At 32.7% G+C, this 20,025-nt stretch overlaps 1 protein-coding gene across 6 annotated transcripts in view; it reads right to left on the bottom strand.

The window, feature by feature from the left end:
* Positions 1-341: 341 nt before the first annotated feature.
* The window catches only part of LOC115889275, a 122,546-nt gene continuing 102,862 nt past the window's right edge, over positions 342-20,025 (bottom strand). For all 6 annotated transcript variants that reach the window (XM_030909221.1, XM_030909226.1, XM_030909224.1 and 3 more), the window contains exons 4-5: positions 9,244-9,427; positions 342-3,851 (exon numbers count right to left, since the gene is read on the bottom strand). In XM_030909221.1, the coding sequence (XP_030765081.1) occupies positions 3,156-3,851; positions 9,244-9,427 (880 nt within the window). In that variant the 3' untranslated portion in view covers positions 342-3,155. The remainder of the gene's footprint in view (positions 3,852-9,243; positions 9,428-20,025) is intronic.

The raw sequence follows: 20,025 nt of genomic DNA, 5'->3' as shown, positions 1-20,025 counted from the left end.
ATTTATTCGGAACTATATTTGACACATAACGAGATTAAATTAATTCGTTAATTAAATCCACATCCAACTGAATTCAAATTAAAATTTAAAACTAGCAGAGCTAGTAGAGTGGGCTTTCCTGCAGTGTATATTTGGTTGCCTGTACACTCAAACATAATATATGGCTGCCTGTTTTTCCTTTGATTCTTTTTTGAATTAAATACAGTTAAATAAGGAAGGAATAAAAAAGGATTAATGTTAAAACACACTTGTATATTTCAATTTTTTATTCGGATTTCTTTTATAATAACTAAAAACGATAACAACAATACTGTTTAAAATTATAAATAAAAACAATAGTATAAAATTAAAATAGAACTGATTTTTATATACAAGTCGGACTAGTTAACAAAAAATACAAATCGCGAACACCCTATACGATATTTTAAAAACAAATGTGCGTTTTATAAGTGACCCTGTTTATTGAGATATAAAATTATACCGATTTTTCACTACCTTTTACATACTGCTACAATTTTTTCCATATTAACAGGAATATTGCTTATTTCAAATAAGATTTGATTAGGCTATATGTGTATACTTTTATGTGAAAATACTGAAAATGTAGGCCGTAGTGATTATTAAAAAAAAACAATAAAGAAAATTGGATTCAAAACAGCTTATTGTTTATGTTTTGAAACGTTTTTCTTTATGTTTTTTGTTATAAAGTTTGGTAACTAATTTACTCCAAAATCTATTCTATTTCAGCTGAGGTAACTACTTATATGCATATAAAAAGGATTTTATATTTCTTGGCTTTGGAAAAATATACAGTGTCGTTCGTAGTTCATGCATTTACATTTACTTAATTTAACTTCTTTTATTATGGCTTCTATGAATGACACTGTATGTACATAGTGACAAAGATATATATATCATGAAACAATATTTCATATATTAAAGTAATAGAAATACCTAAAAAACTAAAAAGAAAAGAACAAGCAGATGTAGGGAGACTTTTTTGAAGCTCATTGTATAATATGAAATAAAAATTATTAAAATTTCAGCTACTCGTGTGGAAGGTGTCTTTAGTTCTATATAAAAAGATTTCTTCATACTAAATACTACGGTATGATATATATAAAATAAATAACAAAGTTCAATGTACATTATACAATATTATGATACAGGAGAAAATGTTTTATTCTTTACAAAAACGCATATATAAAGGCATAGAGTGTACAGTTGGTTTATTAAACAACTGACCATAGTTAAATAACTAATATTTACAGAGTATCTTAAGATTTGGAATGATTTCTTTCTTATTATAAATGTAAAATAGGTTGGAAAAAAGAAATATTTTCTTATTGTAGATAGTTGTGTATGAGTGATGAGTGATCTTTTGAAGTATAGAAAAAAACCTTTAACAGCAATGTCTTATTTCAGATGACTTAAGCCTCATACTCATTATTCGCTTCGACAAACTAGCCTTATAGTGCGACGATTTTGTGACAAAATTTGCAAATTGGTTGAGCTTACAACTATTTGGCAACCTCGGTAACGTATAGTAGTGTGAAGCCGCACACGAATCGATTCGAATGCAACTACAATAGTTTGCAATCAGTCACAAATGTGTTGTTCGTGACTATTTTCCGCGGTCGCAGTTGCGTTGCAATTTTAAAGTTGCTCAATTAATGAAGTCTTCATCACCTGATTCTCAATATTCGGAATTTGATATAGTATTTTTTTAATTGAACTGCTACATCACCAAATGATTAAAACTGATTCAGAATGACTTGCATCCGTGTGCGTGCAGGAGTTTCATTTTAGTTGGAACCTAATTGTAAACTAGTTTGCAACTTTTGTCTCAAAATAGACGCACCATGGGCTCTGGGCTTAAATCAGAGAATAGTGAGTATGGGGATTTAATCAAGGAAATTAGTTGTCGATGATACGTTACAGGAAATACGTACTGTTAAAGGATTTATTATAAATATGTTTTTATAATACTATCTAATGGCTATGCTGATATTGCTTTAATATTTCACGTTGATACCAGTATTCAGTAAAATTATTGAGACTAGTAGTAGATATACTGTCCATTTCGTTAATATCACATATGTATCGGACATAATTACTATAGTTTCTAAAAAAATAATGGAGAGAATATATCCCTAAGAGGAGAGGCAAATAGAACAGATGTATTTAGAAAATTAGACAATTTAAAGTACAATGTACAATAGATCAAAATAATTTTCTTATCTTCATTAATCAGTTGAGCGAGACCGAAAGATCTAGTGATGGGAAAACCGATTAATTTCAATAATCGAGTACTCATTCTAGGATTGCTTGTGTTCTCGTAAGTGAGGAGTTGCATCACTCGTTCATAATCGAGCGATGTCGGCTATTTCAATAATCGAGTACTCGAGCGAATTTTCGCTCGAGTTATCCCATCACTAGAAAGATCAGATGAGAGAGGCTTGAATGCTCGGTCACACAAGAAAATTGAATTTTCGAATCAAAATTACCAATTTTTCAGTAAATAAGAAATAATATGGTAACACCACATAATCTACATCCAATTGTGTACAGGGAAATGGGGGTTACAGTTTAAAAATCTTACAATTTTATCATTACTTTTTTTGGACACCCTGTATAAAATAATATTTTAGGAAATGCATTTTATAAAACCATGCAACATTTATAGATAACTTTTCTTTCATATCTTTGTCACCAACGACGATATTGACTTTCTCCATGCGGGAAAGTCAATATCGTCCACCCTGCATGTTGAGTCTAAATATTATAAAAGTCAAAACATTGTTTTTGGCTTTTATTTAATTTGTTTTTAGGGCCTTACAATTTGGAAAATTTAAGAATTTATAGCAAATTTTAGAATATATAAACATTTACAGGGTTAAATGTCTTGGTTGTACAAGAAAATTGATTTCCCCAATCCCTGTTTTTGATCGATTTTTAATTCATCGAGGTTCAATTATTTTGATATATTCCAAATAAATTGTTTAATTTTCTGTATTATAACTAATGACTCCAACCTAAATTTTATCTCTTGTTCGCAACCATAATATGTACAGTCGAAGAACCCATAACTACATACATGATTTGGTATCGATTATTGCAATTAAAACGTCCAATCACTAACCAAAGCACTAATATTACGTCAATGCCAGGTCAGCACTGATTTGAGACAGTCTCCTAAGATCCCTACGCCCTCTATTTGAACCCCTGCTAGTCCCACTGGTGTGATTACTGTACCCCGAGTCCGAACCCAAGGCAGAGTCCTGGGAATACGGCTTGGGAACAGGCCTAAAGGTAGCTAGATGACTTATAACTGGAACTGTCTCATATGGGTTTGGTGTTTGACCCATACACTGTATTCTTTGGGCTATACTAGGTATTTGCCTTCTTGGGGGCGGAGGTTCAACGCTTCCAACCCTAGGATAGAGCTGCAATAAAGCATCTAGCAACATTCCTTCATGGAACTCCTGTTTTCTCCTCTCCAAACTCCTGTTTCTATTTTTATTGTTTGGTAAAGGAGGTAAAGGTTCGTGAGGTCTTCTAAACCGAGGTACCTCTCGTCTAGTAGTACTCAAACAATGCCTGTAAGGTGGTGGTGGTATGTTTAACCTCCTACGATCCGTATCACCAAGACTTAGTTCATCCTCAGCAAACTCGTCTTCGCTTGGGTGGTCGATGTCGGTTTCTGGATCGCTTAATTCTTCGTAAACAGGGTTGTAGAGGTCCTGTGAGCAGTATGGGTCGGGACCAGGGGACGAGCAAAGAAATACTGGTGGATTTTGAGAAATAGGGTAACCGCTGGGGTAGTGGATGTTGTTCTTAACGTCGATCATCTGAAACAAAGACCATAATGAAGATTAGCTTAGTTTTCTATATAATATTCTATATATAATATACAGAGTGTCTCTTAAATAAGTGCGTAACGGTGGTAGTGTCTTTAATTATTTTAACCATAGAAAATCATCCATTTGCAAATATGTTGAAAAATGTAATTTTTCCTTTGATATTTTCAGAGAAATATAATAAAATATATATTCGCAGGTTGATTCTCTTGAAATTTCATTGAGTTCCATGGGCGTAGCCATGGTGGGTAACGTGTCAATTGCCCCACCCTAGCTAGCTGGCTCTTGTACAGACATTTTAATATTAAATGATAATATAATTTTTATGTCCATCAATATCGAGACGGTAACATTAAGAGAGTAAAGCGGTGTAAAAAACTAAAAAAGAAAATATACTAGCGAAATAAAATGCATTTTATATGCAATGCGTGTATATTCGGGGTGCGATAAAAGCAATGATAACATTGATAATAGCGGTGATAATATCTATTCAAAGGTAACCATTTTCGATTAGTTTATGTTGGAGTTGTGATACTAGTCAAGTAAAACCTGATAAGTGATTTTGGTGAAGAATTTTTAAAGTGATCTTCAAATTCTAGAAAATGGTATATCAAAAAGGACAATAAAATTAACAATGATAAAAACGATAATCAACACATTTCGGAATAAAATTAGAGAGTTTCTTCATTTATAAACTACCGTATGGTCGAGAAATATCGGCGTCAGCGATGGCTATGAAATGAAGATCGCTGTCATTTTATATGTAAATTTATATGGGAAATGTCATCGATCGTCATTTCCCAGCCAATTGGACGTAATTTTTTTTCGATGATACGGTATTTAATTCATTTAAGAGACCCACATGCAAAAAAAAGCAAAAAAAAAGCCTGCAACCTTTGATTATACAGGGCTGGCATTTTTGGTCTTTACAGAAATTCTTAAAAACTTTACAGAAATTTTAATTTTTCTACCCAAGATTTTGTAGAATTTATTTTTCCAAAGCAGACCTACAAAATATACATGGACTTGTAATATTCCGTGGACATAGATGAACTACGTATTTTTTGAATCAAAATAAGTTAATTGCACATAGTTTACCTTTATACAAAAGTGCTTCGTTTGTCCGTTAGAGGGCATCAATAAAAAAACCCGAACGTTAATTAATTTAAAATTTATTTTTTTTTGAGCTTTTTATGAAGCTTATTGTCAAATAAAATTTGTGATACTAATATAAAATTCCATATTTTCGCCAACTAGATTATTAGAGTATAATAGATTTTATGAGTCTCCGTAGGGGGGCTTGATGTGGCAAGTTTTTTTTTCATTTTTTGGAAATCATTTTTTCGGATTTTTTTTTACTTATAAAGTATGCGCGGGGGCGTTTTTTTACATGAGATAAAAAATATAGTAAATACCAGAATGACCATTGTACGAAATAAAAATCAGTCGTCGCTGGACTTATGTAAATAAGGTGTTTTCACCCTTACACACACAGTTTTCACCCTTCCCGTACATTTTCTTGATTTTTGTGAAAGTCAAATGTTAAAGCAATTAGCAAAATATAGCCACCTAAAATTTCATCCTTAAAATATCTTAAAAACTGTGTTTAGTTTTTTTAAAGTTTGATGCCCTCTAAGGTACAAACGAAGGACTTTTGTATAGAGGTAATTTGTGTCCAATGAACTTATTTTGATTCTAAAAATACGTAGTAGTTCTATGTCTACGGAATATTGGGACATCCTGTATATATTTCAACTAATTTCAACTATATGTTGGTTTTTTCAGTTTATTTTAAAACGATTACATACATCTTTTGTCTAGAGCACTTATTTACGAGCCACTCAGTAGATATAAACTTATACCGGGTGCGTCTTAAAAGTGGCTTACCCGTAAAACTTTTTATTTTTTCAGATTAACAAACGAGATTTGGTACGTTAGTATATGACATAAATTAGGATTGATTGACGTATTCAATTGTTTTTGGTCACTTCCTGTTTCACCGGAAATGACTACAACTTTTTAAATGACACCCTCGCTATATTTCTTATATTTTCGATAGAAAATGACACTGTGAATAGAATGAAATATTATATTGAATAACTTTTGACATTTTCGCATGTCGTTGCTGTAAGGTCAAAACCTCGTATCTCCAAATTTTGGTTTCGAGTTACGAGTGTAAAATATTTCAGTAAATATGTCCGTGTTTTATGTAACACCTCGTATCAAGATTAGATGTTATTCGGATGCGCAGTGAATATAACATAATTTGAACATAACGAAATTTTGACTCGAAATACAAAGTACAGTACGTCTGTACGTTCTGAGGCTACGGGATATCCGTGAGAGGGGAAACGATATTCTCGCGATGTTTTTCGTAAAACATTAGACGACGCGTCCCATCAATAAAAATTCGACAAATTTGCAAGTAGCCAATAAAATGAGTGGGCAGAGCGATTTGCGGTGACGTACTCAAGTCGACGTATAAAATATATTGCTGTTTATTTAAATGTTTTTTGTCCGCATTCCTTTCATAGACACAGATCCAGCAGACGAACTGTATCTGGTACCAAATTATTTCTATAAAAATGCTTTTTCCAAATATGCTAATGAGCCACCCTTGTTCCATTTGAAAAAATTGAGATATGATTAAAAATACGATTTGGGCATCTTTTAACCGGCCAGGATGAGACACGAAAAACATTAGACGATTAAAACTATTTTTCCAAGGTTCCTTCATTACAAATTAGTGTTTTTAACACAGTCATGGCACTCTAGATTGAAATTTAAAATACGACTTTTTTTAAACGAAAATGTCCAAAGTTGGCACATTGTATTGTATTGTATTCAGAGTGTCATTTTCTATCGAATACAGTCGAAATATTCCGAGGGTGTCATTTAAAAATCAAATGCTCATTTCCGGTGAAACAGGAATTGACCAAAAACAATTGAATACGTCAATCAATCCTAATTTACCTATGTCATATATTAGCATACCAAATCTCGTTTTTTTATCTGAAAAAATAAAAAAGTTATAGGGGGTGAGCCACTTTCGAGACGAACCTGGTATTAGGGTATAACCACAGTATAAGCTAGTGATGAAACGAATTTTTAAACTAGAATGCGAATGCGAGCTATCAACGAGTCATCTCGTTCTTGGAAGTCAACGTGTTAATTTACCCAATGTTATGTCATTACATTTTATGTATTTTTTCAAGCGCTGATATTCGCAAAATATTCACATACATTTTGTGAATGCAAATATAAAAATATATGCGAATATTCGCGAGTGCGACTGCAAATAACACTAGTATATCCTATTAAGCTTTTTCTCAATATTTATTGTGCAATGATCTTTTCAAACGTAAACAGACCGCGATCCGGTCGCGTTAGTTCCAAGAAATAAGGGTGAAGTAAGGGCTGAAAATTAAAACGCTCCGGGATAAAGCAGCAAACTGTAAACACGTATATCGGATTTAATTAAGGAGATAAGAAAGTTTAGAAGCTGCAGCCAGCGAGGCTGACGGCAAAAGGAGAGGTCTGAGCACGAGCCACGAGCCAGTTCGTGCAGAAGCTCGATTGCAGATTTTGTATAACTGCTGTTGCTGTTCGCTGCGGCATAGGGTCATGGTTTGGAAAAGAAAAGAATAGAGAGTGAGGGATCTAGAAGAGCTTGGAAACATTAACTTTGGCCGCGAACTGAATACAAATCTACTGATTGTTTAAATCCCTTAAAGAGATAGAAATGAATATCTTTTGAAAAAAAAAAGGATTATTATTACACTCAGATGATTTTAGCCCTATTTTCATTAATTTTTTAGCAAACTGTATATAATTATATCAACTTTAATTCGTAACTAAGTTTTTTATAAACTTTAGTATTTGGCATATTATAGAGGGTTAATCGAGGGGTTGTTTTTTACCCTAACTTTAAAACAGCCTGTGCAATAATTTCGTGTGTATATTTTCCTAAAATATAATTTTACGGTCAAAACCATGACTCCTGAGCATTTTGTTTTTTGATTCATTTCAATACATGCTTTGGTTAATTTTTAAGAGCGAAATAAACTGATCGCGATCAATTTGCATTTTTTTCAATTACCGTTACTTCGGATGTAATTTTTAATTTGATAAAATGGTTTTGGTGACTATTGTCGTAACGTCATATTACGCTGTATTGGACAATCTGTATTAAATTAAAAAAAAAACGTTAAAGACTAACGATATAACAGAAAACATCTGTCAAAAATACTCTAATACTTTGTGTTGCCTGCCTTGGCTGCTATAACTGCCTGTATACGTCCGTTCATACTGTCATTGAGGCTGAATATATCTATCATATTGCGTTATGCTTTCCCATTCTTCTTTAAGAACCAAGGGAAGTTTATTTAATGAAGCTGGTACCGCTTCGCTACCTCTAACCGTCCTGCCAAGCATTTCCCAAACGTCGAACATGATAGGCAGTTCATAGTAGTATAATATAGTTCACAATTCACAATAATCACCAAAGCCGGCTTGTCATATTGAAAAATAACTTCACAAAGAAAAAATTGGAAATTGTTACTGGCAAGTTCATTTCGCTCTTAAAAATTAACCAAAGCATGTATTGACATGATCCAAAAAATAAAATTCACAGGAGATATGGCTCTGACCGTAAAATTATGTTTTAGATAAATTTACACACGAAATTATTGCACAGGGCGTTTTAAACTTAAGGTAAAAAAACAACCCCCCGATTAACCTTGTATATGTCAAATACTAAAGTTTTTAAAAAAACTGAGTTTACGAATTAAATTGATATAATTACATACAGCGTGCTAAAAAATTCATGAAAATAGGGCTAAAAATAACAAAAATATAACACTTTAAATTTGACCGAAAATTTCTCCGTTGCGTTTTTTTTTTGCATCTCAGTGTATATCGGTATCGGAAATTTGAGACACCCCGTAAATACAAAGTATATAAGTGTTTATTTTCAAAATTTTTTTTTTTATAAAATCAACAAGGCCAAAACAATTGCACCTCTATATTACAAACCATGTTTATAAAATTAATACACTTTACATAAATACCAGATGTTATAGACAATAGTTACTAAGCTTGAGACTTGTGTTAAAGCCTTAAACAAAACACAGATGGCATACATACAAAGGCGAGGAAGATGTAGAGACAAAAACAAGCTTTAAAAAAGCACTAAAAAAATATAAAATAGTACTTAGAGTATGTCCTCGTCAGAGTATGACTGTCTTGTGTGTGGATCAGTTTTGAGTTTATCCCGCATTTGGTGAACCAAAGGATGTGCCTTTGAATAAAAAAAATAACTCAAAATCTAAATAATAATAATCTTACACCGAAGACCTCTAAAGTTAAAGGCTTCAATCCTTACCTCAATAGAAGGTGCCACTATATGTCCACCTGTGAGTTGATGGTGATGATGATGTACAGGGGTAACAATGTTACGTCTAGGCATGACATCATTCAAGTCTTCGTATAATGCTGCTGTGGCAGTAACGTCACGGTTATTCTGTGGTGAATTTTTGCAGGGCAGAAGATTTTGTACTCTTTTATGTCTGAAAAAAAAGAGAAAAATCAATAAAAATTCGTACAAAAAGATTGTTCAAGAGGTTTTATACAAAAATTAATCAGAAATTATATTTAAGGGATTTTTTAATTAGAAATAGGGAAGAAGTTGTTTATATTTCAGTTAATTAATGAAACGTCTACACCCTATATCTCCGAAACTAAGCATTTTGGACATACATTTATACAAACTTTTTTACTTATTTTTATCTGAAAGAGTGTTCGGTGGCGTAGAGGTACAGGCTCTCGTCTACCAATCTCAAAAATATAACCGTGAAAATATTTGCACTTATTTAAGACTCACCCTGTATAGTTTTATTTTTCTGTTAATTCATCAAACAAAATAAAATACGTTTATTGCTTCGTATACAGACGGTGAGTCAAAACAAGATGTCTGTTTCTCAGGCTCAGTTATATGAAATTAAAACTCTGTATTTTTATATCACAAACATAAATAAACGTAATTTTTTATGAATATTAAATTTTCCATTTAAATGAATCTATAGTTTTTCAACTTGTCTACTTCTACAAATCTAAATCAGATATGTTGGAAAAGAACAATGGAATATAAACATTTCCATTTCACTGAAACTCATTCACAGATGTTGTTAAATCTGTATTTATTGCTAGCTTTAATCAGAGAAAATAAAAAAATATATATTTTTCCCGCTAAAATATTTTATGAAAGCGGACGAATGCAAATATTTTTAAACAACAGAACAATGCCTCATTCCGGCTTTATTTATTTAAAATATTTTACTATTTCTAAAAAACACTATACAGTAGTCCTCCATTTTACGCGGCGGTTATGTTCCTTGAAAACATCGTGTAAAGAGAAACCGCGTATATCGAACAAACTTTATATTATATAAACTATGTTGTAAATACATAATATATTATGAACACATACCATACTAAAGAAGAACGCCAACTCTCGTGTATTTTTTAGTGTCAAATTTAAAGTGGCGCCATCTAGTGAGCCAGTAATGTGGGTATTAAACCTGGCGGAAAATTTGAATATACCATATTTTATTATTTTTATGCAAATTATTTCAAATGTAGATACAAAAGGATAGGTATTATTTTTAAAAAAATGTGTTAAAATATTGTAGTGTCGGTCACTTATTTTACAGATACAGATTACAATACAGATAAAAATAAATTCAAACTATAAGATAGGTATTTATTAATAAAGCTAATATAAATAAGTAATCTACTTTGAAATAGTTAGGTTAGGTTAGGTTGTAAAAAAACTTCTTCGAGATAGTTTTATGGGTTCATTATTTTTTAGAAAAATAAGCGTAAAAGTAACTTAAATATTCATAAAATAGAATTATTTACAAAAATTATTGTAATACCAAACTGGGCATATCTTGTAAAAAATAAGTAGGTACCCTTATGTTTTTTATCACAAGCTACTTTCCTCACCTGTCGCAATAAAGATAGGTATAAAATCACAAATCCAGTGGAAAAATACATTAATTACAACAATTACTGTCCTCCATTCACGCAGTTGTTCAGCTCGGAACTGTCCAAGAACGCGATACTCTCACTCCATTCAATTGAGTCCTAAAGTTTAGAACTGTTCCGCGCCATATGGAGGCACCAGGCTATCGCGCACAGCTCCGTTCAGAGCCATTCTGAGTAGCCCAGGGCGTAAAGCTCTTGAACTTGAAATACGCGAATGGAGGACAGCAAATGAAGACCGAAAGTTCGGAATTAATACTAAAGAGCTGATGATTTACCAGTATCACATTTGGAAAAGTGTGTGGTTTAAATCAGAAGTAAAAGAAACAAACTATTATATATCCCTTTTGGTCAGTTTTTAGGCAACTATAAAAACTTAATACGCCATCTAGCACACCAGGAAATAACTATCTCAAAAAACAGATCATTCAAGGTCGTATATCTTAGTTGACAAGTTGACTGGCTTTGATTATGAAGAATATGTCTACAAGTATGTATGAGAACATTAGATTCCATAAACATAGACATAAAAATGTGTATGTTGTATATATGAACATAAATACCGTATGATCGAATAAAAACGGCGTCAGCGATGTCTATGAAATGAAGATCGCTGTCATTTTATATGTAAATTTATATGGGAAATGTCATCGATCGTTATTTCCCAGTCAACTAGACGCCGTTTTTTTTTCGATTATACGGTACAATGTATGGTTGCCAATGCAGCAAAAAAATGTAGTATTAATACAACTGCGTATAAATATGTAAACCGCGTAAAAAAGTTACTGGTGTCAAAACTATAAACGCGTACTAGCGAAATCGCGTATAAATATGTCGCGTAAAACGAGAGACTTGTGTATAACAAAAAAAATCCTATATTAAGTACCCTAATCTCAACAATACATAATTCATATGTTTCTTTCCTTTTTTTACTTATTTTAAATTTTATAAGCTTCAAAGTCCTTATACACCCTGTATAACACATATATTATGATGTGCTACATCATAATACAGAATACAGAACAAATACTCTCAAGTCAATTCAACCTAATATACAAACTTTTCCCAATTTTTTTTTTCAAAATTCAGTCAGTTGTAAATTTCAAGCCTGATATAATAATAAGCGCCCATGTCCCCGAAAAAAAAAAGAAAACATCCCCAATTTCACAGTACAGCACCCCCACATATATTCCTTTTGAACATTAGAATGCTTGGTGTCCTGAGGGATAAAAAAGGGATCCGGAAATAGTAGGGGATAGGGGGGTAAAGCGACCGGTGGCGAAATAATTAATAGGGGAAAGCGGTTATCGTGAGGACCGTGCCGGAAAGTCATTAGAGTGGTCCCGGAACGTACCCCGGAACTGTGAGAAGTTATCAAGGGAGGTGAAAAGGAAATACTCCGGGGATAGGCTAGGGGATCATTTGTCTGAAAATTGGTGAATAAGATTTGCCAGGTCATAGAGTATAGTTTTGTACGAAAAAAGAATTAATACAGTATATAGTATACCGGGCGCGTCCCAAAAATGGCTCACCCCTATAACTTTTTTATTTTTTCAGTTAAAAAATCGAAATTTGGTATGTCAGTATATGACATAAATTTAAATTACTTAAATTGATTGACGTATTCAATTATTGTTTTCGGCCATTTCCTGTTTCACCGGAAATGACTACAACTTTTGATTTTTAAATAGCACCCTCGGTATTTTTTTACTTTTTTCCATATAAAAAATAACATTCTGAATAGAATGACATACATACGTCAACTTTTCACATTTTCGCATATGGTTTATTTGAAATTATAACTTGCGGTTTGTAACGAAAATTTTACTCGAAATACCAAGTGTGTGGTATCAAATTATTTGTAAAAAAATGCTTCGTAAAAAAATTATTCGTAAAAAAAGGACAAGACACTAAAACATTAGACGATCAGATCTATTATCAAGGCTTCTTGATTAAGAGTTAGTGTTTTTAACATAGCCCGGCACTCTAGATTGAAATTGAAAATACGATCTTTTTTAAAGCGAAAATGTCAAAAGTTGACATATGATCATTAGCATATTTGGAAAAGGCATTTTTTTACTAATAATTTGGTACCACACGCTTGATATTTAAAGTCAAATTGTCGTTATGAATCACATGTTTCAGCTTCAAATAAACCATATTTGAAAATGTCAAAAGTTGAGATATGATATGTCATTCTATTCAGAGTGTCATTTTCTATCAAATAAAGTAAAAAAATACCGAGGGTGCTATTTAAAAATCAAAAGTTGTAGTAATTTCCGGTGAAACAGGAAGTAACCAAAAACAATTGAATTCGTTAATCAATCCTAATTTATGTCGTATATTAACATACCAAATCTCGTTTTTTCATCTGAAAAAAATAAAAAAAGTTATAGGGGTGAGCCACTTTCGAGATGCACCCGGTATAGTCCCCGTTTTACTCGGGGATTGCGTTCCTTCAAAACACCGCGTAAATCAAAACAGAGTATATTGAGACAAACTTTTTGTAACATGAACCATACAGAGTGTCTTAAATATGTGCAAATATTTTTATCGACCTCAGAAACATGTCTGAGTTTTTTTCGTAAAAATGAAAATTTTGTTTGGAAAATTTTAAAATTTTCAGTAAAAATAATATTATCTTGATAATATGGCAACATCGGAGGTAGATAAAATTTAGAGGAAGAAAAAACAGAAAAAAAACAGAAAAAAAACCAGTTTTAAAAAATCATTGTTTTTTTCCTTCCTCTCCAAGTAAAGCATTTTTATAAACCTTCAAAGTAAAATAACTTGGCTATTTTAACTTTCTATTTGAAAAACGGGTAAAGGGAAATATATTATTGCCTTTACCGAGATCTACCAGCCCTGACCCCCTCCCAAAACTGTCTTCCGGACAATCACAAAACAAAACTCTTCTGGACGTAGTGTCCAGTCGCTCCTAAATCTCGCATCCCAATATTACCCTTCAGGCACCCAGGGCTACGCCCTTCCCCAACACATAAGCAGGAATAAGAGCCGCCATTCTTCGGCCGCTGGTTCCTCGGAGGTGGACCGTTTTTAGTGGGTATTTTTCGAATCCCACACTGTCTAGGGGTTATTTCTATGACTGTCTTTCTCGAGATGGTCATGGAAATGATCACTATTCGTCTATAAAAGATTTTTAAACCACCCCCTCACCAAAAAAAAAAAAAAAAAAAAACTACCAGCCCTGAAAATATTTGAAATTTTTTAATACTCACCATGAATAGGTGTACACACAAATATGTAGGTATTATGAAGAATATTTCTACAAATATGTATGTATACATTATATCGGGTGCGTCGGTGCCTCTCAAAAGTTTATTTTTTCAGCTAATAACTGAACAATCAAAAGTTGTCAGGAACTGTACAACTTTTCATTTTTAAATGATACCCTCGACAATCTCGACAATCTGGATATGTCAACTTCTGACATTTTCGCATATGGTTTAATGGAAATTGAAACATCCGGTTTGTAACGACAATTTGACTCGAAATACTAAGTGTGTGGTACCAAATTATTTGCAAAAAATGATTTTTCCAAATATGCTAATGAGCACACACCCTCGTTCCATTTGAAAAATTTGAGATTATGATTAAAAATAGGATTTGAGCATCTTTTAAGCGACCAGGACAAGACACGAAAAACATTAGACGATCAAATATATTTTTCCAAGGCTCCTTGATTAAAAACAAGTGTTGATGACAGCCATGGGACTCTAGATTGAAATTTAAAATAAGATTATTTTAAACGAGAATATCATCAGAAGTTGACATATGATATGTCATTCTATTCAGAGTGTAATTTTCCATCAAATAAAGTAAAAAAATATACCGAGGATGCCATTTAAGATGCCAAAGTTGTAGTAAACATTGTCCTTTTTGGAACAATGTTCTTTTAGTGCGAATTGTAGAAGATAGCTTAATAGCCGTAAAAAATTATCGCAACTTTATTAGAATAATTTGAACGGGTAAGCGGTAGTAATGGTCCTTTGTGTCCTTTAAGTGCTGTTACGAAGGTGAGTTTATAATTAATTTATTTTTGTTTCCTAAAATATTTTGATTAAAAGAAAATGTGTAAAAGTGGGCAACGCTGTGCCGGTCAAGCTTAATCACGTGACTAAAAGTTTATTTGATATGAACTATAATAAACCTTTCCTATCTAATATGTAATTTATAACCGCTTAAAATAAGTTTCTGGTGTAAAAAATGCAAACGCCTATTAACGAAACCGTGCATAAATATACCGCGTAAACGTTGGACTCCACTATTTCATTTTTAACCTTTAAAACAAGTTGTTCTATCGACTTTTCAAGTTTTGCTACAAATAAAAAATAGGTAAGTATATTCGACCTTCTTTTCTTTATCCATTCTCAAGCCTCATACACCATTTCCACCACAATCCATATCTCGATCGATTTACATAAGAATATAATCTTTCAACCGCCGCAGGCCATCTTTCTTTCTGTTCTTGCGATGAGCTGAATTTAAATGCTTTATCATGGAGCTCCTAAAAGGGCCCCATTTCTTTGTACTGAGGTTTGAGAAAAGGTACATAAAGAAAAAAAGGACTAGGAGGACATAGATTCTCGGAGATTCTAACCTTTAATAAGAGTATACTTTTTTCTAATGTCAATATTTGGAGGTCGGTATTTTTTGCGAAATAAATGAAGTTTCTCTGCCATGGAGAAATTAGTAAACATACCTGTAATTGTGTGTTGGGCATCTGTATATAGCTCAGAATAAAAAACTTGGTTTGGTAAATCTATTTAAATCCATTAAAAAAAAACAAAGAAAAATTATTTGATATTTTAGAACGTTTGGCTTAGAATTAGAAAGTTTGGCGTTTATTTTAGTTCTAAGATTACAATATTTATAGCAAAGTAAACATCAGGATAAACCTTCTAAAGTAAAAACCTAATATAGTTTTGATTTCAGGACAGTTATTGTATTAAATACAAGAACCAATTTACTAATTTTGTAAGAATTTTTTTAAGGAAGGTTGAAAGATACCTATATATTTTTTATTTATTTTTATTAATACCTCTGAAATTATCGAAACATATTTACTCATATCTTAGGGTTATGTAAAGTGATCTGAAAGGAAGCCAAAAATGCAACAAATACTGGGTGTTTTACCATTTTTTACCATTTCTAAAAAATCATATAGTGCCGGGTGGCGTAGAGGTACAGGCTCTCGTCTACCAATCTCAAGGTAGTGGGTGCGAATCCTACACCCGGCATTGCATCAGCCGACTATTTTTATTAAAACAAAAATAGTTTGGGTACCTAGGTCGACTCAGCCTTAAATGAGTACTTGGGATTCACAATCCTGAGGTAATAATAGGCGGTTGAAGCGTAGTGCTAGCCACATTACCTTCCTTGTATACCGAACGGCTCTAGCATGGCAAGCAGTACCTTGCTACTTGCTACTCCCAAGGCGTTAAACGCTATATACGGGAGCTATTATTATTATAAAAAATCATCCAGATCCACTCACACTTTTTTGAAACACCTTATAGATATTAAAATATTTTCCTGAAATACAGCCTCGTAGGTACATACTTTAGGTTTGCAGTTAAACAAAATTCTCAAGTTTTTTATTCCATGAGCTACAAATGCCCGGCGCACTATTGCCGGATCTTGTAGAAGCGCGTTAGAAAGAACAACAATTTATTTATATTTTTTAAAAATGTTATATTATTTTTTATAGGTCCTCAGTATAGATATCTCGATTATTATTTTGCTCCACTGTATTAATATATCTATCGATAAGGATGATGAAGCAAAACTAAACCGTTCGGATCATCAATAGTACGCTCTTCCATCTCCAAAATATAAATATATAAAAGGTTCCCCTGCCATATCTTCGGTATATACACACAATCAATCAAAGCAAATTAGAAAAGCTCCTTTGTACACAGAAACGACTGTTGTTTCTCTCTTTATTTTCCGACCTAATATTAGAGGGAGGTTTTTGTGGTAAGTAATTTTGTTTGAGAAACTGGTAAAAACGATGACTATATTCCGATTTCCAATAATTAATACCGTATGATCGAAAAAAACGGCGTCCAGTTGATTGGGAAATGACGATCGATGATATTTCCCATATAAATTAACATATAAAATGACAGCGATCTTCATTTCAAAGCCATCGCTGATGCCGTTTTTTTATCATCATCATTTTCAGCTTATTCAACCATTTCCAATTATGGTGTAGCCTCCCTCACATCTATTGTTGACTATGTGGGCCCAAGTTATCCCTGCTAATTTCCTAATATCAGGCATATCCTTCCCATCTCAGATTCGGTCTTCTTCTAGCTCGCGTCTAATTCCTCGTGGGCACCATGCTCTAATTTTTGTGATCTATCTGTTGTCCGTTCTTCTTGCCAGGTGTCCTGCCCATTGCCATTTGAGGGATTTGACTCTGTGGATCACCTATTACCTGGGTCTTTTGTCGTATCCACTCTAGTCTTTTACGGTCTCCCTTGGTAATTCGCAGAATATTTCGTTCCATTGAGCGTTGTGCGGCCTGCAGTTTCCGTCGATGTCCCTTTTAAGTGATGTCGAGGTTTCTTTTTTTGATCATACTGTATTATATATGACTAAAGTTCATTTAAATTTCAATAAATTAGAAAAATGGCTGTCCAAATAAATTGATAACTATTTAAAAACATAGAAGATATAGAGACTAGACTTTTTTTATCTCTTTTAAAAATTGTAACACGTAGTAAACATTTCCAAACAAGAAACGAGTTCGTGTTTCAGCTCGCGTTCAGGATAAAAATATCTTGCTGTCCAGGACAGAAAAACCTCAAAAAAGTTAACATTATTCGGAATAGAGACAATATTTCCGGTGCAATACCGAAAAATCTGGTTCGTGCGGTTGTGGCCATTTCAGCTGGAAAATGGATATCAAATCCAGATATCCAGAGCGGTGCGTTTTAATTTCTGGAAACATGAACGTGCGAGCAAAACGTAATACCAATGGTAGGGATGGGTACATATATCGATAACGCGAAATATCGATTTCTGGTTGAATTATATTATACAATATAATCTTTTGATATAATAACTATTTTAATAAAATCTTAAACAGCCCCTACACTATTCCCGAAATGTTTTACGAAATATTTCCGGAAATATTTCGTGAAACATTTCGCAAAACATTTCTGGAAATAGTACGATAAATATTAGCCCATGTTATAAAAATTAGTTCCCACGTTTCCTGAAATTGATCTAGACGCGCCGTGATTAAAATATACACAAAATTATTTAAAAAATCGTCTAATGATTTATTATTTCTGGCTATGGTAAAGTAACATTTATACTGTAGTCTGTAGCAAAGTTTAGTTTACGAATTTAGTTTTGTTTTTCTAGTTTTAATTGTCTAAATCCCTGCATGATTAATACTAGTTGAATGGATTTATATCAAACCATGCTGGGTGCTAATAAAAGTGTATCGTTTAAAGATTTCTCTTAAGAACAATAAAAGAACATTGCTTTTAAATAATGTCCGTGGATCAATGTTGACATCAGGTCAATTAATAATTTTCACAAGCGGATATATTGATAATGTTACCAGTTACCAGCATTACTCATCTAGCAAAACTACTGTTATATTAATCAATATACAATTTTATACACTAATTCATTATAATAAAATTAAATCATAAAAATATCGTAATTATATTCCTGCAGTTTAAGTGAATGAAGTTTTGTTCCTAAATATCTACTATACCTACATATAAAAACGCGTGTTCAAATATTAATTCTGTGGAATATATATATATACTTTCGATTCTTAAAAGCGCCTGAAAACTACTCGTGAGGAGGCCGTGGGTGGATTTTTTCGGCGTTTTTGTTGCCTCATTGAATTTTGTTTTGTTTTGAGCTATTTCCAAAACGTGGCGGTATCTGTATCCGAGGCAAAGGATTTTTTTTCATAAATCTCGGTGAAAAAACGAAGCGTAAAAGTAGACGTTTCTAAAATAGTTGTTGTTACGATGATATTTCGTTAATTACATCTCGTTTTATGTTATATATATATATTTTAGAAACGTCTACTTTTACGCTTCGTTTTTTCACCGAGATTTATGAAAAAAAATCCTTTGCCTCGGATACAGATACCGCCACGTTTTGGAAATAGCTCAAAACAAAACAAAATTCAATGAGGCAACAAAAACGCCGAAAAAATCCACCCACGGCCTCCTCACGAGTAGTTTTCAGGCGCTTTTAAGAATCGAAAGTAGATCGGGGCAAACCGAAGTGGGTCAAGACTGTTGTGGGACAACTGGAAATAAATCGAAATGCGTCAAAGTTGGGCGACGAAATGCGACCTTGATATGTTTCGAATAGTTTTTCGCATAGTGTAGACGCTGTTTTACTTTGTCCGATAGATTTTTTCTTTTAATTTGTTAACAATTATCGGTTGCAGTTAGATATACATATCTCTCTCTCTGTCATATTTATTATAAGAAATATATAATAAACGATGCGTGTTTTGGATGAATTTAAAAAAAATACCTGAAAAAACTATTTTAATTCTACATAAACTGTACCAATATTCACCCTCCTCTATCAGCTGTTTCTCGATATGGATAATACACCAAAACACTTTACTTCTGTACTGGACGCGCATTTCGCTAACCATGTTAGCATCATCAGCAGATGATTAAAACTGAGTTATATATTAAAACGTGTTTTAATCATCTGATGATGATGCTAACATGGTTATAGCAAAACGCGTGTCCAGTGCAAAAGTAGTGTTTTGGTGTATTCTGGTGAATTAGTGTTTTATTTTACTGTTGTAACGCCAAAAGTATCAATCTCCAACTGAAAACAATAACTAACTGATATAGTCTCTAAAATGAATAACTTTGAATTTTGACCGTTATTTTTTACCAACATGGCAAATATAAAATCCCTCTATCAAAAAAGTTAATGATATTCTTTAAATTGAGTGCCTGAATGAATCAGATAGGTAACTCTTTTTACTTTCGTGAAATAGAAAAGGAAAATAATAAAACAAGCGACAGTTCTTCCTCTTCTTGCAAAAATCAACACAAAATGTCATAACTGACAAAAGTAAAATGTCATCAGC

This window comes from Sitophilus oryzae, unplaced genomic scaffold (assembly GCF_002938485.1).
Source record: "Sitophilus oryzae breed Bouriz unplaced genomic scaffold, Soryzae_2.0 scaffold_813_pilon_pilon, whole genome shotgun sequence".
Taxonomy (NCBI): domain Eukaryota; kingdom Metazoa; phylum Arthropoda; class Insecta; order Coleoptera; family Curculionidae; genus Sitophilus; species Sitophilus oryzae.
This window is presented reverse-complemented; position numbering and strand designations above follow the sequence as displayed.